General features: G+C 37.9%; 4 protein-coding genes across 4 annotated transcripts; 2 read left to right on the forward strand and 2 right to left on the reverse strand.

Annotated features, from left to right (window-relative positions):
- Positions 1-82: 82 nt before the first annotated feature.
- Positions 83-2,488, reverse strand: LOC307004821 (uncharacterized protein). Its single transcript, XM_079624323.1, has 2 exons — positions 2,388-2,488; positions 83-1,013 (listed from the first exon to the last, which is right to left on the reverse strand). Exon 2 carries the CDS (start codon positions 806-808, stop codon positions 185-187), a length of 624 nt encoding a protein of 207 aa, XP_079480449.1. The 5' UTR covers positions 809-1,013; positions 2,388-2,488; the 3' UTR covers positions 83-184.
- Positions 2,489-2,986: 498 nt separating this feature from the next.
- Positions 2,987-7,052, forward strand: atp6v1e1b (ATPase H+ transporting V1 subunit E1b). Its single transcript, XM_079624320.1, has 9 exons — positions 2,987-3,279; positions 3,960-4,025; positions 4,125-4,234; positions 4,416-4,482; positions 4,587-4,676; positions 4,764-4,832; positions 5,169-5,263; positions 5,374-5,461; positions 6,435-7,052. Exons 1-9 carry the CDS (start codon positions 3,247-3,249, stop codon positions 6,495-6,497), a joined length of 681 nt encoding a protein of 226 aa, XP_079480446.1. The 5' UTR covers positions 2,987-3,246; the 3' UTR covers positions 6,498-7,052.
- A 114-nt stretch (positions 7,053-7,166) lies between these two features.
- Positions 7,167-13,650, forward strand: ada2b (adenosine deaminase 2b). The gene is made up of 10 exons (XM_079624300.1): positions 7,167-7,334; positions 8,090-8,414; positions 8,579-8,798; positions 9,174-9,384; positions 9,848-9,975; positions 10,591-10,681; positions 10,853-10,961; positions 12,031-12,188; positions 12,262-12,464; positions 12,555-13,650. Exons 1-10 carry the CDS (start codon positions 7,314-7,316, stop codon positions 12,640-12,642), a joined length of 1,554 nt encoding a protein of 517 aa, XP_079480426.1. The 5' UTR covers positions 7,167-7,313; the 3' UTR covers positions 12,643-13,650.
- A 1,335-nt stretch (positions 13,651-14,985) lies between these two features.
- Positions 14,986-22,964, reverse strand: LOC307004800 (putative polypeptide N-acetylgalactosaminyltransferase 8). The gene is made up of 11 exons (XM_079624291.1): positions 21,965-22,964; positions 21,106-21,322; positions 20,861-21,027; positions 20,594-20,777; positions 20,203-20,400; positions 17,327-17,441; positions 17,055-17,240; positions 16,720-16,857; positions 16,540-16,635; positions 16,267-16,431; positions 14,986-16,186 (listed from the first exon to the last, which is right to left on the reverse strand). The coding sequence occupies exons 1-11, from the start codon at positions 22,155-22,157 to the stop codon at positions 16,055-16,057; spliced, it is 1,791 nt and encodes a 596-aa protein (XP_079480417.1). The 5' UTR covers positions 22,158-22,964; the 3' UTR covers positions 14,986-16,054.
- Positions 22,965-23,621: the final 657 nt, after the last annotated feature.

A 23,621-nucleotide genomic window follows, 5' to 3' on the forward strand; every position in this document is an offset into this window, starting at 1 on the left:
TTCTTTTGAGGGTGATGTTCCAGATGTGTGCCAGGACAGTGTTGGATGTATGTGTGTTTAAATAAAACAAAATAAGACAAACTTTAATATTTAAAAACACTGTATTTCTTATATCACGTAATCAATAATACAATGTGTTGAATTGTTGTACAATGGTGAAGCTATTAAAGAGATATAAGTCCTGCTACTTTCTACTCAATTTATAAGTAAGTGCTCCCACTACCGCCACCAGGGCGGCGACACCAACTAGCAGCACCGGGAGTTCAAAGGGCAAGTTGGGAAGCGGGCCCGCCTTTGAAACACCCTCTCCCGAAGATGACGTTGTGTGGTCTTGAGACACGCTAGTAGGCTCATTACTAGATTCAGAAGTTTGAGACTCCTCTGACTGTGAGACTGCAGAGTGTGGGAGATGATCTAAAACCTGTGAGATGATTTCAGGTATGGGAACAGAAGCCAGCGTGAAATCTAACGGCTCGGACAGAAGAGGGGTGTGGGTGAAAAAGGGCTCAGAATCCACCTCTGTCTCAGTTTCCTCCACGACCGGCTCCTCCACACACATCAGAAGTTCCCCTGTCTGCGGAGGCTTGAGATCTGATTCTGCAGCAGACCCAATCTCCGCCAGCTCCCTATCGCTGCAGATCATGCTCAGCACGCTCCTCTGAAGGTCTTCTTCATCATCTGACTCCGCCCTCTCGTGGAGCTCCGCCTCTAAGTGGATGATGTCAGAGGCGGAGGAGTGGTTCTCACTGTGGTCCTCTTGAACTAGAACCATCTCACTGGTTTCTAGACTTCTGAGCTCTGTCTCCATGTCGCTAACGTTAACAGACGCCCAGGACTCAGCCAGATCTGCGGTCTGCCAGCGGCCCGACCTGCTGCCGCTCTCCTCCAGGCTTGAGGTTAGATCCTGGGGAGGGTCGGGTCCCGCAAACTGATTGTCCTCAGACAGGATGGAAGATCTTTTTCTCCCCTCTGAAAATCTGACTAATGTTCACAGGTTGTGTCTTCAGTGAGTCCTAAAGATGATAGACAGAATTAATTCAGTCATGTAACGTTACTGTACATAATTTGTTGTGAGAAAAAGACCAAACCAAATAGAAAAACATAAATAAATAAATAAAAATAAATGTGGGCCAGGAGTATTTACCAAATCTGACCTCAGCATTTGTGTCCTTGACAAATTACAAAGAATTACAAACATCCTTATCTGTTGTCATGTTCTGATCTATGTATACTCACTTTAGTAATAAATGAGAGTGAGAGAGACATAACTGTGTGTTATTCCAGTGGTCCTCTCTGTGTTATTTGGGGCAGTTGTCATGGCAACTCTCAACTCCCAACTTTCACTCAGAATTCAGAAAATGCAACTGAACTGTTCAGTGCAAACTCATTCTAATTAAAGTCATTTACATAAAACATATATATAGGCTACTGTATATAAATTGAAATAGACATACAAATACAAAACAAAATACATACAAATAACCAAACACCTTCGTGACCCAAACATGCAGCGTGGTCACATATAGGCCAGTAAGCGCATATCTGGCTGGCTATGCAGCCTATATATATATCCAACTGTTCACATGTCAGATATTTCACATGGCATGACAGGATCATGGTTCAGTTCACACATAGGATCTTACTCTTTTAGGACCAAATTTTCATTACTTTGTCAGATTAATCAATGTCTAAACTTATAAATCTCCCACTGACATGCTGAAGACGCACTATTGCCATTCATTTAGTGTCCAATCCCGTTAATGAAGTGCATAACATGATGGTAACCGCAGGGTCCCGCTTCAGTCACGGCACAGTGAAAACATCTGCAGCGTCAACAGTCGGATTGTGAAGCGATAGTAAACTAAACCCCATCGGCAAGATCAAAGGTCAAAGTGCTTAAAGGGATCAGATGTGCAAGAAATACATGGTGGAGCATTTTAACTTTGACGTCTGACCGAGGCAGCAGAGATGGCTGAATGTGACCCGGTGGACAGAATGAGAAACAGGAGAGGACGATGACACATGTCATACTTTTGTCTAAACCTCTTCTAACCAGCAGGAATATTTAGTTAAGTGTGGCTGAATAGGTCCTTCTATTTCCACTGTAACCGTGATAGAAAAGATGCAATAGCAACTTATAGCACTGCAGATGTTATGAAAGGGAGTATATCATTTGAAATAATAATAATAAAAACTGTCCAAGCTTACATTCTCATCATACCCATTCAGGAAATTAATATAATTGATATGAAGCAACAAATAAAATGCACAGGGACTATTTTTAAGATCAGAAGATCATTCACTCTTCTGTTATTGAATACACCCAATCATAACCTGAATATGTAATTTGATATTCTGTAAGAGGAGCTATTGAAAACAGATCTTACCTTGTCTGAGCGCAGGGTTTAGTCAGGAAATGAATGCAGACTGAGGCTTAAATAAATACAGAGGAGGGGTCACTGGAGCTTAGGGGCTTTACTGCAACAGAATGCTATTCAGCGCCTCCCTTTGCCTGTCCCCTTCCCCACCCCCTATCCCATTACATCTGTCCGACTCATGGGGACATGGCAGAGTGGTAAAAAACTCATATCGGCCCACTTAACCTTATTCTGGTCCGTCCATGACACATCTGACCTACTTTCTAGGACATAGTCCTGTTTGCTTGACGTGTTTGTTTAAGTTAGTTACCTTGTGATAAAGGTTACTGTTATTTTGTTGTTGGTGTTTTTCTTAATTGAACTAGTTACTTTTTCTTAATTAAACTTTCACAATGACGTTTAGCAGAATTTCAAACTGATTTATGAAATCAATTCCCTTTGAGTCGTAGATAAACAGAATGTGTCCAAATGTTAAATTTTTCAATTGTCCATTTCATCTTATGTCTGCTATTTTATCATTTAAAGCTTTTGGGTGAAATGGTTTGATTTTATTATTAATTATTTTGTCAAAGGTTGAAAATAAAAAAGCCACACACGCGCACTGAGATCTGATTGGTTCCCGGAGAGGAAACACGCGTCATGTGACGCATGTGTCATCATTGACTGAGAATCAGCTGATCCCTCCAGTCTATTTTCACGACTCTGACACTGTCACGATCGACCACTTTCATGTCATTTTGTGCGTTTTTAAATCTTTAGGCTCTTCCAAAAATATTCGAACGTCTTTATAAATATAAGACGTCTTTCCTTTGCCGCGAGTCGAGCTTTTTCTGTCGGTGGAGTTTAAAATCCTCTTACAGCAGCAGTCATGGCGCTCAGCGATGCCGACGTCCAGAAGCAGGTGAAAACGCGTTCAAATGCATCATTTAACCTTCATTACAGCATAACACTATAGAAAGATTAACCATTCAGTGCTTTGCTAAATGCATTGTTTTTTGACGAGCCTGACGGCATCGTGATATAACAAGACGATGTGGCCTTCAAGGTTGTTCGTCATTTATTCATTAGACACGCGCTAGCATCACGAGACCTGTCTATATGATAACAGTGAACTTGTATGAATACATTTAAATGCATGGATTAAAGTGAATTCTTGTATATGGAAACACTCACATATTTTACATAATGGATCAATAAGGTACAATTAAATCAATCATCCCAAAGGCAAATGCATCAAAGAGGTGTGATGATGAATAATATCAAATATGTATCATAAGATATAGAATGCAGATGATGCAAAATATGAAGATGTAGGATGTTCTGCATAGTAATAGCATTCATGAAATCTACTAAACACACACACTAGACAGACACATTCCACATTCATGTGATGGGGCCACGAGAAGCAGCTCTTTTTGCTACTGTAAACTTGTTTAATCATCTTTAGGATTATTTGTTTTGATAAAGAAAATGCATGTGCCTCTATTCACAGTTTAATTCGGATTTACACTGATTTCAGGTTCCATTAAAGCCTTTTCCCCATTGATATTAAATTGTTCTATCGTTTTCCATTTCTTCCAGATCAAGCACATGATGGCTTTCATTGAGCAGGAAGCCAATGAAAAAGCAGAGGAGATCGATGCAAAGGTCAGTTTTGTTTAGCTTTAAATTATTCCATTAGAACAATGCAATGTTATAGTGTAAATGGTGTAAATATACTGATGTGATAAGTGACACCCCCTGCAGGCAGAGGAGGAGTTCAACATTGAGAAAGGTCGGCTTGTTCAGACCCAGCGTCTGAAGATTATGGAGTATTATGAGAAGAAGGAGAAGCAGATCGAACAGCAGAAGAAAATGTGAGTGTGACTTCCTCTGACCTGAGCACTAGACGGCCAAATCATTACTGTGGAAATTCCCAGTTTCCTCAAAATCTGTTACTCAAACATGCGTTTCAAATCATTTAATTAGTTATGAAATGATCTGATTGTGAATTCTTTGTCCCTAATAGTGTTTCAATTGTTTGCTTCCTCTCCACAGTCAAATGTCCAACCTAATGAACCAGGCCAGACTGAAGGTCCTGAAGGCCCGTGATGACATGATTTCGGTTAGTTCATGTTCTCTTTTCTGGCACATCAAACCTTAAGCAACATATTGGGTGGGAGTTTCTGTTGTCTGTTTATGCAGCAGTTTTAATTCTGCGCTCTTTAGGATTTGCTAAACGACGCACGTCAACGACTAGCGAATGTAGCCAGAGATCCATCCAGATACGCTAATCTGATGGACGGACTTATCCTGCAGGTGAGCAATATATAATACACAGTGTAGCAAATCAGTTCTGTCAAAGACTTTCTGTGAGTCTTATGCTCTAATATTCTCATGTTTCAGGGTTTTTACCAACTCCTGGAACCCAAAGTGACCATCCGTTGCCGCAAACAGGACGTGGGCATAGTGCAGGTCTGTGCGCACTTCAATGTATATTGTGGATGTATATTCAATGACAACTGAAACCATAAAAAAAAAAAATTAAAAATCAAACTTATTCTAGCTAGTTGCCAACATTTCTCATTTTCATTTAGTTTAACTTGATGTACTAAATAACTAAAATACAGATTAAAAACGAAATAAAATGTTTTATGTGATATTCCAATTTTGCACTCAAATTAATTTTGCAACTTTGGATGAAAACACAGCTACTGATATAAAAAAAACACTGACTTTAGCTAAATTTGTCTTTTACATTTATTCATTTAGCAGACACTTTTATTTCAAAGCGACTTAATGTTTTCTTAGGCTGCTGTGCAGAGAAACATCCCCATCTACAAGGGAGCTGTGAAGGACAATCTTGAAGTGCGCATTGACCAGGACCACTTCCTCTCTCCAGAAATGTGAGCATCTACGCTTCCTAAGCAGTTCCTCATTTATAAAATGAGCCTAAACAATATTAGCTCTCTTTTTTTTATCTTTGTAATGAAAGTTTGTGTGTTTTTCTGTGTAGCTCTGGTGGTATTGAGCTGTATAATGCTGATGGGAGGATCAAAGTGTCCAACACTCTGGAGAGCAGGCTGGACCTCATGGCACAACAGGTATACAGCATTTGAGTTGAGAAGATTGGGAAAAGTTACTTTTAAAAGTAATGTGTTATAATATTGTTACTCCCTAAAAAAGTAACCAATTGCGTTACTTAATTACTATTATTGGAAAGTAATGTTACGTTACTTTTGCGTTACTTTTTCTCACATGGGCTGGACTTTTTTTTTTTTTTTTTTTTTTTCAATAACAAGCAAAAAGTTATATTTTTGGCAAACGTCAAGGCCCTTTCACACCAAAATTAAATTATGCAGGAGAAGAAAGTTTAACACTCTTACTTCAGAAATAAAAACAAAAAAATTAAACACAAATGTGATGTTTAACTAAAGTCATTATTGCTTATGGTTGAATTGGATCATCGAAGGTCAGCAGCAAAGACATTGGTTAATGCAAGGCAAGTGTATTTATATAGCACATTTCATACACAGAGGTATTTCAAAGTGCTTTACATAGAAAAGGAGTTAAAATAATCATAAAATAATCACAACATATACTGTACATAAGAAATAAAAAATAACACTAAGTTCAGTTCGGGCATGCCAAGTGGGATTAAATGGATGAATTATGAATTATTTAGCATTTTAATTATTGCAGGTTTGCTTAGTATACTGTTTTTATTCATTTTGAGAAGCACTGAATCTGTTTTTGTGCAAGTGAGATGAGTGAATGCATATTCACATGTTCACATTTATTTTCGAACTACAATAACCGTCATGTTCACACAGCGCACACAACGCCTCTCCGATTTCTTTCAACATGGGGACAGGAAGAGGTGTCGGACAATAAATGTGAAAATAAAGTAACTTGCGTTACTTATTTGAACAAGTAACTTATGCATTACTTTAGTTACTTGAAAAACGTAATCTGATTACTTAACTCGCATTACTTGTTGTAATGCGTTACCACCAACACTGAGAAGCAGTGTTAAATAAATGCTAGAATTTTGATTTGATTTTGATTTCTTTTCAGATGATGCCTGAAATCCGAGTTGTCCTGTTTGGTGCAAACCAGAATCGCAAGTTCATGGACTGATTCTCATTCAAAGAGGAAACCTTTTAGAACCACGGCGGAACGCCATTGTTTGATGTTGTATTTTATTTTCATTAAGATGTTAATGACTCCATTCCTGTGTATGTCTATCTGTATTTAAGAAAATATCATGTGTATGTGTGTGTTCTGTATGTGGTGATTCATTATTGCTGTAAAAAAAAAAAAAGTGTTTTGATTGGCTGCTGGATCTCCGGTCCTGAACATCTTGTGTTTGATTCCGAATGCAGCTGGAATATAACATGTTTATGTTTACAGAAGCGTAAAAACGTAAACTGATGTAGAAATTCCGTTAAAATTCCAAAGCTCTCATTAGTTTGTAAACTGAACCTGATAACCATTTAGACGACAGCTACATCTTGGACATCCCACAAAATGGTGACACAGACTTGACTATTACAATCTGTTCAGTTGAATTTTTATTTGCTGTACTTTACTGTGGTGCAGAGCATGACTTGTATATCAGAACCAAACGTGTCTGTTAACACTGCAAAGATTATATTGATGTGAAAATGACATAATGAAAAACAATATAGACCAGATCTTCTCCCATTGTGTTCTTACTGAGTCTAGTGTGGATGGTAAATGTCAGTCATTTGGGGAATGCCATAATGAGAAGGGTTTGCTGAAGGCTCTTATTCTACGAGTCATTTAAGATTTCACAGTTTGTCACATGCTCTATTGTCATCACATTCTCAACATGTGCTGTCCTTCAGAATGAGGAACTTAACATGCAGAAACAAGGCAGCTGAGATACATGCTCTCTGAATGCAAGACAAATAGGGGAATAAAAAGGGAGTAATGAGTAAAATAGACTTGAAGGTAAGGAGCTCTTTGTTATTTATAATCCATAGTCATATTTTAAGGTATGCTGTTTTCTTATGGCTGAGGGTTTCTTTATTAGATTGTTAGAAATGTCAATTATTTGATTATTGCAAAGGCTGTGGGGGCAAGCAATCATATTAAAATATTAACCATACTAAGGAAATAGTAAGATCTAACATAACCTGTGTTGAATATAATGATAATTATGATGTAGGTTACATCATGTACATAGTAATAATAATGCTTATTGTTTATTAATAAAATTGATGTTCAAAGATTGGTTTTGAACAAAGCGAGTTAAAATGCAGCAGTAAGAGAATTAAGACTCTTTTATGCATTTCACAGAATGACTTCAAATAAATTAAGTTGGCATTAGACTATTGTCCTCCTGACCTTTAACAAGGGATAGATCTGATTAAGACGTTAAACTAGGAAAAGGAGAAAAAAATAGACAAGTTAATACTTGCACCCAAACCATTCCTGTAAATAAGAGAACAATTTGATTGAGATGTTTAAGACGCATAAGAGAATCTCGATTGCCAGATATGATGAACTTCAGACTTTGAGCTTTTAGTTTAGTCAGCGTTTAATTTTGTATTAACACAATCATATCCAATGCAAAGTGAAATGTGGTTTTGGTGCAAATTGCATAGTACAAAAGAATGTAGAATCAGACACATTTGTTAAAAACAAATCACTTCTTCTTTTTTTTAAACTAACAAGCATAGGAATATCCCTCTCTCTTGTCTCAGGATCTCTGTACGAGCATGAGGCGTCTCTTCTGGTGTATCTTCAGCGGGGCAGCTCTGATCACGCTGATGTTACTGTGTATCAGGGAGTGTAATCCAATGCCAGACCCCCATCAGAGGGATCTGATGCTGAAGCAGGAGATCTCCCAGCAAGTAGGGGGCAGAGTAGAGCTCACTCCGGCTGAACTGCAGTTGGATTCAATCCTACACCAGCTAAAGCTGAAGGAAATGGCTTATTCACCTTTCCCACCTGCAAATCACTTCTTCAAAGTGCGGCACATTGTGCAAAAAAGCCCCGTCTTCAAACTACTACAGAAAATGCCAAAGGGTAAAAAAAATTATATATTTTGGGGACGTGTGATTCCCAATGAATGTGATTTTTCAATGATCAATGAAACCTCTGAAAGTTTGTGCTGAAATGGTTTGAAAACATAAATAAATAAATGTGGGGCACATCTGTCCTTCAGATGACAAAATGACTCTGCATTGCAGGTGCTGCCCTTCACATCCACAGCTCCGCTATGGTGAGTGTGGAATGGCTGGTGCTGAATGCAACATACAGGCCTCATTGTTACATCTGCTTCACGTGGGACGGGTCACTGAAGTTCCTTTTCTCTACTTTTATGCCCTTTCCACGTTTTGGATGCTTTGTCTGGAAACGGCTAGACCTGCTGAGGGCCAGCCTCAGTGATGTCACTGCCTTTGATAACAGGTGATCAAACTTATTTCAACATCAGGCATAAAATAACCACTGGTACAAAAATGACAGTGGCCATTTAGGATATGTTATTGCACTGAAAAGCATAATTTGTTTGCAAATGTCATAAATAAATTGTTACTGTATATGGCTTTAGTGGCAGTTTGACAGAATATATATATACCAAGTTCTGTCATGAAACTCTAGATGGCGCAGGCTGATGGGGCCTTAATGTAACTGCTGATATTTATATTGTTAACGACATGCCACAAGCTGATTGGTTCGGTGTGTGTGTGTGTGTCCTACTCCTAATATATTCATATTTAATTATAACCAGTTCCAAAACCAACAAACTGAAAATAAACTAATTACATGAATTCAATTTCTCAGTTTAATGCGGAATCTTACACTCTTCACGGAAGACCCGGAGACATCTTATCCGACACAAGATGCAGCATGGGACAGGTTTGAGAAGATTTTTATGGCTCTGTCTGGGCTGATCAACTATGCACCAGTTTTTAAGGACTACATTTACGAGGCTCTGACGGAGCTTTACAAAGACAACATCATGTACCTGGAGCTGAGGGTCGGACAGTCCAAGGTTTGTGACTGTTAAACCACATTACAATATTAAGTTTATACAGTGTGTGCTCTTGGATGAAAAATGCAACAATTTGTGAACAGATTGCATTTTTTACCTTAAACCTAAAGCATGCAAAGATCTCGACATGAACACGAACCCACTTCCAGGCTTCAGCTGCAACTACAGTGTTTGAGGGCGGGTCAAAGTAGACGTTAATCACAGCAGCCAATGAAAACCATAGGCAAATTTGACGACTTGCTTCTTCAGGCAGTTCAGAATCGCTCTTTCCTTTGGGAGACAATAACTTTGATCTTTGAAACTTTTCAGACCTTTAACATTCAAAAACAGCCATATACATACATAAAAGGTAATATCCAAAAAAGCACAATAGGGCACTTCAAATACTGTCCCTTACAGACTGGTCATGTAAGCAAATCCATGAACAACCCTAAACCTAAATCCAAATCCTTGAACTTTTTAGGCGTATGAACTGGATGGCACTACTCATGACAGAGCGTGGTCTGTGGAGGTCTACAGAAACATCACTGAGCAGTTCAGAGCAAATCATCCAGACTTCATAGGAACTCGTATAATCTTCACTGTCCACAGGTAAAACTACATTACATTAAATTCGTATGCTCTGTTGTTCCCTTGCCTGTTTTATCCCAGATTAAATAATCCAAATACATTTAACAGCATTCCAAAATAATAGTTAAATATTATGTAAAGAATTTGTATATCTATTACCAAGGGTTATAACACTAATGAAACGTGTATGTTCAGTTTTATGTTTTAAAATGTTCTTTTTTACAACCATTAAAGAATTACAGCCTTTAAGCCAAATGGCATTTTATGTCAAAGAAACCTATGCCATAAATAAATGCAAAATAAGAACATATTAGTGAACTCTCTGTTTGATACATATCAAAAGACAACTCTTGCAGTTGTGATTTTTGTGTTAAGAGTGAGATGTGAAAATTATTTTCTTTGTTGACACATCAGTTTGCTGCTTTAACAACCTGATATTCTTAACATGAGATCTAGTGTAAATATATCAGGTGACCGTGTTTCTAATTATTAGACTTGTCAAACAACCAATGTTCCTGTTCTTCTGGTCTTCTCATGCAGAACCATGGGAGTTCAAAAAGATGAATTATATTGTCTAGGATTTTATTTTGACAGGAGGTTTAATATACTTTTCTGCTGATCTGAATGCACACACAGGAATCTTTATGTATATCAAGTGAAGGGGGCAGTGCAAGAGGCCATTGAAATGCAGCAAAGATATCCAGACATCATCGCTGGATTTGACCTGGTAATCTCACCCTTGACCTAAATTAGGCTAAAATCCATAGCCATGCCGCCAGAATGGAATAACCAAGGGAACTAAGTTCTTTTTCACAAGGAAATTGGGCTTGATCAGGACCCTGCACGTAACAATACAATAGTATTACTTTTCTCTGATTTGATCAATTTATTTCTGTAGGTAGGTCGTGAAGACACTGGAAGATCTATCTGGTACTTTCGAGAAGCCTTGTCACTCATTTCAGAGACGGAAACACAACTACCTTTCTTTTTCCATGCTGGAGAAACAGGTCCGTATGTGTAGCTCACAGTTACAGTACCCAGCTCTCAAAAATATTCTCTAAAGGTAATGATACACAGGCCAAGTTTTTGAGCAATGTTGCTGGGCAATGTTGCCTTCAACGGGCAACCAGATGAGACACAGGGCCACGACCTAAATTATCCTGATAGAATTGGTTGCCCATTTTCAATGGGAAAGTGCCCAAGCAACAATCGCACGGCAAGATTGCCCAGCAACATTTCTCAAAAACTTGCCCAGTGTATCATCAACATTTCACCAACGTTCTCGTTGAGTTCTGAAAACTTTATTTCTAAATGTTCTCTGAACGTTCAAACGTTTTCTTGCTTGCATGAATGTTAGAGAAAACATTAATGGAATGTTCCATTTTATAAGTGTACAAATATTATGGGAATGTTTTGAAATGTTTACATAATGTTAGACGAACATCCAACTAAAATGTTTTTGAAAACATTTAAGTTTAATGTTACTGAAAGAACTTTTGTTCATAAATTTGAGAGAACCTTACTAGAATGTTTTTAGCTGGGTAGTTGTACAATAACAGCTGAATTGGAATATGCTTACTGTGTTACATGTTCCCTGTTTGTTTAGAATTTATGTTATATTTCTAGTTTTCTGAGTCTAGATGTATAGTCCCTTTTGTAGTCCTTTTGTTTCATTGGTTCCCCTTGATTGTATTCACATGTGTGTCTTGTTACCTTGTTAGCATGTCTACAGTATAGCCCTTGTGTTTCCCATGTTGTTTGTCAGGTCTTATCTTTCTATGGCTGTATGGTGTTATTCTCAGTTCAGTCTCCTTGTGTTCTGTTTTCCAGTTCCTGAGTTAATTGTATTTTGATATAGTGATGGGAGAAACGAAGCTTTTTAAAACCACAAACACAAATACTCGCTCCCGAATCACTGGTTCGAATTTTGAAACAAATTATTCGCAAAGGTTACGAGGCTTGCTTCGAAAGCGCCCATCACTATTTTGATATTACTTTAATAAAACATCTGCATTTGGATCCATCTCTCCCTCGTCTCCGAGTTCGCCACATTAGACTATGGGTGTTTGCTTTTAGATTTGGACGGTACGGATGTGGACAGGAACGTTTTAGACGCTTTGTTGTTTAACACCAGCCGCATTGGACATGGCTTTGCGCTGGTACATCATCCTCTGGCCAAGCAGCTCTCCAGGACGAGAGGGGTGGCAGTGGAGTTGTGTCCCATTTCCAACCAGGTATATTCCTTCAAATAAAATTCTCATGGTGTGATTAAAAATTATATTCGAATGAGTGTTTTGTTTTCTCCAGGTGCTAAAGCTAGTCTCGGATCTGCGAAACCACCCCGCTGTGGCACTAATGTCAGACGGTCATCCCATAGTGGTGAGTTCTGATGATCCCACCTTATTCGGGACCACTGGGCTCTCCTATGATTTCTACCAGGCCTTTGTGGGTATTGGAGGGCTGAGCGCAAACCTGGGCACTCTGAAGGAGCTAGCGATAAATTCAATCAGGTGCAAGATTTATTCATACACTTTCATTTGAGAAATAATTTCAGTTATGTAGAAGAGAATTTAAGGTTGCATTTCCCCCCTTTTTAACAGGTACAGTTCCTTGTCACCACAACTACAGGATAAAGCTTTGACGATATGGCAGGAAAAGTGGAATAAGTTTGTTGCAGATAATTCATAACCATGACAAACAGAAGAGGAGAGGACTGTATTTTTTTTTTACAGAGCTAGCAGGAAACGTTTCCAGACCTTTGGCTAACATTCTGGCAAGGTTCTCACAAAGCTATGAACAAATGTTCTTCCAGTAATGTTAATAGAACGTTCGTTCAAAATTCTCTGATCTTTAATACGTTTCTCAAAACGTGAGCACAAAAAAATTTATACATCGTTTTAGGGTTACACTTTATTTGAAGTCCACTTTAGATATTCTACTGACTAGAAGCATCTTTGCAACTACATGTCAACTTATTCTACTAACCCTAACAGTCTTCTAATACTTTAATGAGAGTTAGTTGACATATAGTTGCAAAGTTACAGTTCAGTTAGTAGAATGTCTAAAATGTCGAAATAAAACTGTACTGTTACCCATTTTGTTTGGATGTTCGTCTAACATATTTAAAATCTTACGGAATGTTTAGAGAACATTCAAAAGAACCTTCCCATAATATTTGCAATATGATAAAATGGAATGTTCCCTTATTGTCTATGTGAAGAGAAACATTCAGAAATAAAATTTTCCCAATTTAATGGGAATGTTAGTGAAATGTTTTTAGAACCGATTTAGTTAGCTGGCTAGTTACCTTATAAAACTAGGGGGTTTCAAATGAAAAATGAAGAATAAACAAAATAAGCGCATTGTGCAAAAGGACTGACTAAATGCAGAGAGTATTATTTGACATACGACTTTGACGAAGTTTAGTCTGTGAGGTTTATACAAAGTGTCCTGCAATTCAACAGCATTTATATTTGAACATAAACACAGATGTCTGGTGTGGCTCCCTTGCCGTAGAAGTTCTGTTAGTACTTGCTTGCTAACATTCCTCTTTACCACCATCAACAATAAAAAACACGCTCCAATACTGTATATCAAGAACTTGTTCATGGTCATGTTTACACTAAGATTTTTTTTTTTAAAGTCTCTTATGCTAACCAAGCCATTTATTTTGAATTAAAATATTATTACTATTTTATCCTATCCTATTTATTGTCTATCCCATGGTTCTGCAGGAGAAGACCAGAAGAACAGGAACACTGGTTGCAAATAATAATTTGACAAGTCTAGCAAACACCTGATATATTTACACTAGATCTCATGTTAAGAATATCAGGTTGTTAAAGCTGATGTGTCAACAAAGACAATTATTTTCACATCTCACTCTTAACACAAAAATCACAACTGCAAGAGTTGTCTTTTGATATGTATCAAACAGATGGAAGATATGAGTGGATTTAGTTCATGATACCTGCGATGTGGACATTTATCTTGTATTTATCAACCACAAGAGGGACTTAAAAACAGGCGGAGAGAAACTCACCTGTGGTCTCGAGTGTCCGGCAGCTCCCGGTCCAGAGGCATCTGGTCACTGAGGAAAGCATTATAGCCGTATTTCTGAAAGAGATCCTCAGCCTTCCTCTGGTCGTCCTCAGAAACTTCCACAGTCCATTGCTTGAAGAGTTTGGAAACAGCTTCTTTGCTGGATTCTTCACTGGTTTCTTCTCATTTCTTACTTTGAGGCTTTCCTCTTCTGCAAGAATGTGTGTTGATCAAGTATTCAAAGACTACAGCAACAGATCTCAGTAACTCACCAACAGCGTGTAAATGAGCCTCCAGTTTGTCCAGCTTGTTGAGGAGAAGTGCGCTGTGTAACGAGAAATTCTGCTGGACTTGGTGAAGCTGCTTCTCTTGACTTTGGATTTCCCACTTGACAGAACTCATATAGAGAAACACCACAGCGACAGACAAGACTGGAAACAAACTCTTCACACAGCTAATTCCTTTCTGCTTTCAGTTATTCTATAAGACTCATTGGTAGATGTGAATCTATATTTACATGAAAACATGCCTCAGATTCAAGATTTTAAATGTTTCAAAGCACAAGATTTTCACTGAACAACGACTTAAACTTTGACCTGTTCATCACAGTAAGTTATCATAATGGTTTGAGAAAACCAAAGATACACAAGTCATATGGACTAATTCTGTCCTTTTTGGAGCTTTTCATTCATTTGTTGTCTGGAAAACAACAGTTTGGATGTTCTGCTAAATATCTCTATTTGTGTAAAGCCGGGTGCACACTGTGCGATTTATTATAGTCCTTTACAATTGTTACTTGTCAGACTTGATCCTCCTCACTGTAAGCCATATCACACTGTATAATCTCAGTTGTCAAATGTCAGACTGTACGACAGTCAAGACGTGTTAAAAACGGTGGCCGGAGCTTTACATCATCAATCAATGACAAGTGGCCAAAATCGCACAGTGACCCGGCTTAAGGGCGGGTAAAAGATGAAAACATAATTTTTTGGTTATTCCTTTAATAGACACTGATATTTTGTGACAACATGCATATGTTAATAAGCTATTAGGACTACTTAGAAATATAAAACAATAAAAAAACACATACATTTCATAACGAAACAAACTTCCATCAATTTTCTTAAAAATAACCTACTCTTGTACTGAAAGTTCAACATTTCATTAAAATCCTCCATTTTATAGTTCAAATTTGACGATTATTTTACAAATATTGACGAATATTTCAGTAATGTAACAGCACATTTGCATATTCACAAATCTCTGATGTCAGTTAACAGTCACATGACATGCAGGTAAACAGATACAAATTTTAATCTTTATTTAGTTAAAGCTACACTGTGTAGGAATTATTTCCATCTAGCGGTGAAATTGTATATACCAACTGAATATTACTTTCTAGCTCCTCCCATTCCGATGGCGTTTTAACTCCTACGGTGACCGTATTATTTCAAATCTGCCGGCAGTCGCGAGTAATCTCCCCCTCGCATTCGTCACGGTGCCACTGAGTGTAAAAAACGTGAAAGGCGAAGCTTGAATTTCCAGGTATGTCCCTTTGGCTAATATATTTTCAAGATGGAGGCGCAACATGGCTCCCGCCATTCGATCGACTCGCTTGTATGTATTATAAAATGGCAGATTCTACGCTTACGAGAATACTTGATTAGTTGGTAGAAGTAATAATACATTAATGAGCACATATCATTTTGAAAGAACAAAGTGGTTTTTGCTAAGAATCAACTTAAAAAATGACAGTGTAGCTTTAAAGGTTTTATTTAAAAAAAAATATTTAAAAATTATTTATATAGGGCTGCACGACTTGGCAAAAAAAGAAATACATTGCAATTATTTGTCATATATTACGATTTCTATTTGAACTTTTTTTTTCTCTTTAATCCTCTTTTTGAGTATCAGTATTTTTAATTTCTCATCAGATATAATATTTTTGTGCCATTTTTAGCACCTAAATTTTTTCAGAGCATAGCTACATTCAAAAAAAAAATTCTCCAATGTGCTCCAGCATTTCAGCTGCGTTTATCTGATTACATGTTGTGTTGTTTCATAAATCCTGAATTACATGTTGTATCCTCCAGTGCTGGTTTCCGCACTCCTGAATAAAAACGTTTTTTACGTTCTGCTCAGCACTGATCTCCAGACAGCGTTTGGTGTCTCTGTTCTGAATGGCCTGTCCCTGAAAATAGAAAAAGAAAGAAATGTTTTCATGCAATGTTCAGATTGTGATAAACCACAGTATCCTAGTGGTTTGTTCACCTGTTTGAAGTCCCAGTACATGTGTTTTTGTTGTTCAGTGTGTGAACACCAGGACAGCTCTGGAAACCTGCCTGAGCCGGGATCAATTAGACAGCGCTTACGATCGTGTAAAAGGGTCGGCAGGGGATGAGCAAGTATCTCACCACTTGCTGTATAGTAAAATACCTGTGTGAGAAGAGGCTGAAGTGCATCAAATATTCCTCAAAAATACAGAGAAGAGAAGAGAAGAGAAGAGAAGAGAAGAGAAGAGAAGAGAAGAGAAGAGATTAATACCTGTGGGGAATAGACATGACATGGATATAAAATGGGAGTGTTCTCCTCAGATGATCCCTTATCCAAACATAAACTTGTTTGCAGATCATTAATAAGCTGTGTGAGAGAAAATAAGGACATTATATTAAACTTCTCTTATATAAAACTCTCTTGAGTCATAGTGAACCATATGTCACTTACCACTCCATAACCAATTAAATCATTCATAGGATTTAATGCCGTATAGACATTTTCCAGATACCATTTGAATGGTTTGCATTTCAGCCTCTCTCTCAGTCTCTTTCTCTCTGAAACATCACCAATGTCTATCCCATGGTTCTGTGGGAAAAGGAGAGAACAGATCATAAATCTAATGAAGAGCCAAAACAATTTAACATTTAAAACCTTTAGTCACACACCTCTCGGTTTACTTTAATGGTCTCAAACCGAACCTGACAAAATAAACACATCAAGACTCCTAGAACTGGTCTTGAACACCCAGAATTTGTGTGGCTGAATCTTTTCATTAGATTTACCTGTATGGGGACACCCCAGGCGATGTGGACATTTTTCTTGTATTCGTCCATCCAAACTTCTGCCACTCTGAGGGCATTTCTCTTCATTACACTATTAATGTCAGGCATGTAGGGTTTGTGCGCCCTTTCAATGTGAGCAACTTTAGAGCAGGGAACAACCTCTATACTTCCTCCACACAGCCACACCTGAGCCGAGAAAAATCATCACTGAATATAGTATAATGTATAGAGTTTAATATAATATAATTCGGTAGAATGATCATGTGCTTTACCCGTATTCCTAATTCTACATTCTCTCCTCCGTACACCTGCATCCCTCCATCCAGAGTCCCAATCTCACCGAAGAACAGACGATCAACCACAAGTATTCCCATTACTGAGGGACTCCTGGAGAACAGGCGGAACATCAGCTCAACAGAACGATTGCCAGTTTGAAACAGCTTTCATACAACAAGAACATAAAGAGGCCATATGATGACACTTTAAAAGTAGGTAATTATTATGTTTATTGGGTGTATTAGAATAGGTATCATTCTTTAATGTTCAAAAAACATTTTTTTTTTTAACATATTCCCCTCTATTCCAAGTCTGTCGAGACACCCCTCGCTGCAGCCTGTAGCACGATGACGTAGTTGGATGGTCCAATACGTAGTGGATGGAGGTGTGTTTTGGTGACGCATGCGCAGTAACGATCTCTGGGTTATAATCGTACTATCTATGGTTATAATTCGCCTGCGCTGGTAAAGGTGACATGTTTGCTCAATATTGTATTGAGATGATGTTCTAATCTAACCTGTGTAGTAGTAGTAGTAGCCTACAGTTTAATAGTAAGTAATTGTTGATGAATAGGCTAAGTAATTACATAAATGGGATGCTAAGTTATCCGAGTTTCTCTCTACAAAATAGTTAATTTTACAACATTTAAATCACATGATTTTAAACATACATTTGATAGATTAATAGCATGTCCTCACTGCAAGTATTTTTTTTTAATGCGTGTATATAGAACATTTAAAAAAAAAGCCTTTTTAATTTTCATTATCAACCCACCTGTCATAATTAAATGTTGCGGGGATATTGCGGGGTTGTTATTATTAGCCATTTTATTTTATTCAGGTCATATTTGCTGTTGAGTGGAAGCAAAAATGAGTCAATAATCTAATTGTCTCTGTAATTGTAAAGGTACAATACAATAAGGTCTGTAAACATCTTACAATACCAGTACACATCCAAGGGAAAATGCAAAAATAATAACAGCATCAAGAAAATAAATCTTGTCAGATGTCAAAAAAAAAAAAGTGCTTAATGATATTGCCTGGTAAGAGTTCCTTCTTAACCCACACACCGGACGCGAATAGCGCGTCAGGCGCCCACACAGTCCACAGTCCCACAGTCATTTCAATGTTAAGTCAATGCAAAGACGCGTTACGTGCGTAAAACGCGTGTAACGCGTCTTTGCATTGACTTAACATTGAAATCACTCGCGCCTGACGCGCTATTCGCGTCCGGTGTGAACGCACCATTAATGGCTATTCGTTTTTCCAGTGATCTGTACATAAGGTTCTTGCTGTTCAGTGTCTGCAAGACATGTACGGAAGCTTGTTTTCGCCACGGAGTGAGAAATAAAAAAAGGTAATTGCGATTTTTATCTCACTATTCTGACTTTTTATCTAAGAATTGCGTGATATAAAGTCGCAATTGTGTGTTATTAAGTCAGAATTGCGTAATATAAAGTCGCAATTGCGTGTTAAGTCATAATTATGAGATATAAACTCGCAATTGCGAGAAATATAGCTTGAAATTCAGACTTTTTTTCTCAGAATTGCATGTTTAAATCTCGCTATTCTGACTTTATAATACGCAATTGGGAGATAGAATGGCATGATATAAAGTCGCAATTGCGTGTAAGTCAGAATTGTGAGATGTGAGATATTAAACTAGCCTACTGAGGTAAAAAATAATAATATTTTTGAATAATATTTATTTGACTTTATAACTCGCAATTGCGAGTTTATATACACAATTCTGAGAAAATATGTCAGAATTGGGAGATATAAACTCGCAATTAGGCCTATGTGTTATAAATTCAGAATTGCGAGAAAAAAAGTCAGAATTCTGACTTTATAACACCCAATTTTGACTTTATAACACGCAATTGAGACTTTATTTCACGCAATTCTGACTTTATAGCCTATCTCACAATTCGGAGAAATAAAGTCAGTATGCTAAATGTAAACTCGCAATTGTGAGATAAAAAAAGTCTCAATTTTTTTTTTTTATGTTTTATTCTGTGGCGGAAAAGAGCTTGCATACTCAAGTGACCATTTATATATTAACTTTATTCTTCTTGGAAGATCAAAGCACGTGTGATTGTTTCCGTCACCAAAACACACCACCGCGCATGCGCGTAACAGAGTCCACTACGTATTGGACCATCCAGCTACGTCATCGTGCTACAGGCTGCAGCGAGGACCTCTTGAGTCTGTCAGACACACTCTGATATCTACAAAGTTCCTCCTTCCGAAAAGCCCAGAGTGCTCTGATTGGCCGGCTGACCCACTGCGCTGTGACCCGAGCGTGTGTCAGATATGTAATGCCCCATACCATAATCGTGTCTCACCTTTTTTTCTTTATACACCTTATAGAGTGGTGCAGGTATGACGTCAGAGCCCTCAAGATTTTCCTATGGGGTTTTGTAATGGGCTTTTTTTATTTATAAGTAAAATAAAGCCCGTGTTAAATATAAGATGACGATACTTTGTCGGTTTGTTCTACAACGTAAATTACACATACCCCATTATAAAAACCTTTAAGAAAATCTCGAAGGAGCCAGTCGTGAATTAGTCTTCCAGGTTATACCTGCACCGCTCTATTTAGAGCTGTGCCATGACAGGTATGAAAGTCAATTCTGACAGATGTTTACAGAAGTTATATCTGGACTTCGATCGATGCATTTTGGGCAGGTCTGGAGCAGTGTTTTCTATTAGATAGAATAACTACCTTTTGTGGAAAACTTAGTAAATTTCCAGATCTTATTCATGCACTAACAGATGAATTACACACTAAAGGGAAAGGAAAAAATCATCAAATGGCCTCTTTAATACGGAGTCACATCTGAAACACAATATTAGACAAAACACACACTCACTTTCCTGGCTGTGAAGGGTCTTTTTGATCGTACCACTTCTGTGGGAAAAGCACGTACGTGCACCAGAGAGCCCAGTCAAAACCATGAGCATAGGTAGTATAGTTTATCACTTCCAAGTCATAGTATTTCACTTTGTCAAACACTGGGCTCAGGACCAGCGTGCGATCAGCCTGGATACGTGCAAGCAGAGGCTCCGCCCTAAAAGTGAGAGAGTACTTGAGAAAATGTGATTTCATTATTACACTGTTATAATGTTCATGTGTCTGTGGTGGTTGTTCACAAGTGTTGTCATTGTTAACTAAAATTTAAGCTATTCAAACAATTTTCGTTAATTGAAATAAAGCTGAAATACAATAAAATGTAAACGTTAAAGATTACTAAAATTACACACCATTTGACATGGACCTCAATGTGGGCGTCCAAGATGGCAACCACATCTCCGGTGGCAGCCTCCCAGCCTGAGATTCTGGCCTGGGCCAGGCCTTTCTGCTCTGGATGGGTCACCATCTTCACCAGGCCTGGGTGCTTCTCATTGATGGAGCTGACATAAACATTCAGCTGTGTCTTCAGATCTTCTGTGGAAGACATACATCCAGAATGACTAGCTCAGTTTGTTTATAATATGCATCTGACACAATAGGATTTGAGAGAAACAAACCATTTCTGCTGTGGTCGTCCACCAGTATGATCTCTTTGAGCAGGTGGGCTGGAGTTCTGTTGATGATGCTGCAAACGGCTCTTTGAATGATAGACAGAGCCTCATCCAGATAAATCAGTACCACGCTGATGGTGGGAAGATTGTGCGGATATTCACGGCCGATGCATCTACAGAACAATGACAAAAGGAAAATGGATGAATCAATCAAGAACGTCAGAGCGTTTCCATGAACGGCTGAAACTGACCTGTGGTCTCGAGTGTCCGGCAGCTCCCGGTCCAGAGGCATCTGGTCACTGAGGAAAGCATTATAGCCGTATTTCTGAAAGAGATCCTCAGCCTTCCTCTGGTCGTCCTCAGAAAGTTCCACAGTCCATTGCTTGAAGAGATATGAGTTTGGAAACAGCTTCTTTGCTGGCTTCTTCACTGGTTTGTTTTCATATCTTACTTTGAGGCTTTCCTCTTCTGCAAAAATGTTTGTGTAAGTCAATAAAATCCATAAAAAAATGTTTACTCTGGTAAACCAGCGAAGTTGAAACCTTAAAGCTCATATTAACAGATTTCTGTTGTTTTATGTATTTGAAAATCATTGTCTACAATCACTTTCGATTACATTACAATCCAACCAAGTTTCCTCAAAATAGTGATTTAAATAATATTGTGCATAAAAATAAGGTGTAATTCACCTTCAGTTTTACATTGTAATGTAATTTTTCTGTAGTTTTTTTCTCAAGAATTGAAAAATGTTTATCATCATGTTTTTAAAAATTATTTTCCCAGTCATAGTGGCATTGTAACAGCTGTTTTAATTTTTTAAAGCACTTAATTGCATTGCTGACGGAAAACTTTTGCATGATGCATTGCATATATCAAGACAGACAGACAGGCAGACAGAAATATCTTATTTTATGTTCAAGAAAAAACATAGGTTTGAATGACATAAGGTTGAGTAAATGATGAATTTCCTTTTTTGGGTGAACTATAAGAAAATAAATACAATTTTGGTTTCCTGACAACTTTAAAGAGCGCTTAAAGGGTAATATGTAAAACAACAGGTAAACACATTATTTTTGTCAAATTTCATTACAAAACAAATTAGAAACTCACCAACAGCGTGTAAATGAGCCTCCAGTTTGTCCAGCTTGTTGAGGAGAAGTGCGCTGTGTAACGAGAAATTCTGCTGGACTTGGTGAAGCTGCTTCTCTTGACTTTGGATTTCCCACTTGACAGAACTCATATAGAGAAACACCACAGCAACAGACAAGACTGGAAACAAACTCTTCACACAGCTAAATCTCATGATGATCAGAACAGCAAAATCACAGTTTTAAAGATGTTTTCCTTCTTCACGTACCAGTTAGTCTGTGGGCACCACTGGCCCAAGTTAGATTTTGTGACACTAATGTTTGCTGAGTGTTTTTTTTAGTTTGCTGATCTTTATCACTCTAACATGATCACATATTGGGAAGGAGGAGACCAGGACATAGAATCCTGGTAGCTAAACACTTAAAAAATATTCACTTGATGAAACTTTCTTAACCTCAATGATATCATTCAGCAAAATGAACCAGTCTGACATTACAGTCCTTTAACTTAATTTTCTCATGTCATGTGTTTTTGATTCATTTTGATTTAGCCTAAATGATTACAGAAGACACTTGTTACACCAATAACTATTTTATGTATTTTTTTATTATTGAGAAGCACCCACATAAAGTTCACCAAACTAGGAAAAGTCAAAGATATTTTATTTTAAGTCACAATAGGCACATAGTGAAATTATTCCCAAAGAGATTATATCACCTGTTGCAGTTTTGAGTATTCACAAAACCTGCAGCATTGAAAGACTTAGAAAGAGTTGACTTATAGTATTGTAACATTAATGTATGAAGAAACACCCTGCCTCTGCAAACAAGACTTCTTACAATTCACAGGCTATTAAATGAAGTCTTGCTGGCAGTTCGTCAAAAAACGAAGTGCTGGGAGAGCTGGTTTTCAGTTTTATTTGCATAGCACATTCAATATACCGTACATGTTTCAAAGAAGCTTTACAAAAGTAAAGTTCCACCCCAGATGACTGTGGCAATGACAGCTTCTCTATTGTTCCGCTCTCCTCCATATGGCTGGTTTTGGCAACTAGAGGGAGACATGGCTTGAGCGTTCACTTAAAAAAAAAAAAAAAAAATTGGGTTTAGTTTATGAATATGTTTAGCCTGGCTGACGCCAGACCCAATTCTCGTTGAGACTTGGGTCTGGGAACCACATGTTAATTTTCTCGTATTTGAGGCGTAGTTTACGAATGCCCGGCGCCGTTTATTGGGTGCTAAGAATGTCTATCAAATGCGCCTTTACGTAGCTCATAGCCAATCGTTTCCATTATACCAGATGACGTATGTAGAGCGAAAGAAATTAGACAAGGAAGAAGACGATGGGTAAGATATTTTTTTGTAAACAATGACGTTCAGCGAATATTGCCGTTTGTGCAAAATAAACATGAGGGTCGAAGGTATATATGGATATAAACAAACTGCTTAGTTGTGTCGCATAGATGTCGTCATCGTCTTGCTGCTCCTTCCCCGTTCTGTGATTGGTTCCCTAGATGAGGCGAAAATCTGGTCCATGGTATCCAGACTGCCTTTCAGCGTGAATAAAATCGCGCTGCGCAAAGGCAGTATGGGGAAACCCAAGCTAGAATATGTTAACATTAAGGTTATCTATAAGCTAATGTAATGTGCTATAAAACAATGACAAAAGATAGAACAAA

Source organism: Phoxinus phoxinus, assembly GCF_949152265.1.
Source record: "Phoxinus phoxinus genome assembly, chromosome: 9".
NCBI classification, from domain to species: Eukaryota; Metazoa; Chordata; class Actinopteri; order Cypriniformes; family Leuciscidae; genus Phoxinus; species Phoxinus phoxinus.

What these genes read in the sequence shown, in the direction of transcription:
- ada2b (XM_079624300.1), top strand. Translation starts at nt 7,314, where the DNA reads ATGAGTAAAATAGACTTGAAG. An exon ending in TGAGGGTCGGACAGTCCAAG is followed by an intron (nt 9,385 to 9,847) that starts GTTTGTGACTGT and finishes TGAACTTTTTAG; the next exon opens with GCGTATGAACTGGATGGCAC. An exon ending in TGTGTCCCATTTCCAACCAG is followed by an intron (nt 12,189 to 12,261) that starts GTATATTCCTTC and finishes TGTTTTCTCCAG; the next exon opens with GTGCTAAAGCTAGTCTCGGA.
- LOC307004821 (XM_079624323.1), bottom strand. Translation starts at nt 808, where the DNA reads ATGGAGACAGAGCTCAGAAGTCTAGAAACCAGTGAGATGGTTCTAGTT.
- LOC307004800 (XM_079624291.1), bottom strand. Translation starts at nt 22,157, where the DNA reads ATGAGATTTAGCTGTGTGAAGAGTTTGTTTCCAGTCTTGTCTGTTGCT. An exon ending in GACCCTTCACAGCCAGGAAA is followed by an intron (nt 17,442 to 20,202) that starts GTGAGTGTGTGT and finishes CCTGTTCTCCAG; the next exon opens with GAGTCCCTCAGTAATGGGAA. An exon ending in CCTGGGGTGTCCCCATACAG is followed by an intron (nt 16,858 to 17,054) that starts GTAAATCTAATG and finishes CTTTTCCCACAG; the next exon opens with AACCATGGGATAGACATTGG.
- atp6v1e1b (XM_079624320.1), top strand. Translation starts at nt 3,247, where the DNA reads ATGGCGCTCAGCGATGCCGACGTCCAGAAGCAG. An exon ending in CCCGTGATGACATGATTTCG is followed by an intron (nt 4,483 to 4,586) that starts GTTAGTTCATGT and finishes TGCGCTCTTTAG; the next exon opens with GATTTGCTAAACGACGCACG. An exon ending in CACTTCCTCTCTCCAGAAAT is followed by an intron (nt 5,264 to 5,373) that starts GTGAGCATCTAC and finishes TTTTCTGTGTAG; the next exon opens with CTCTGGTGGTATTGAGCTGT.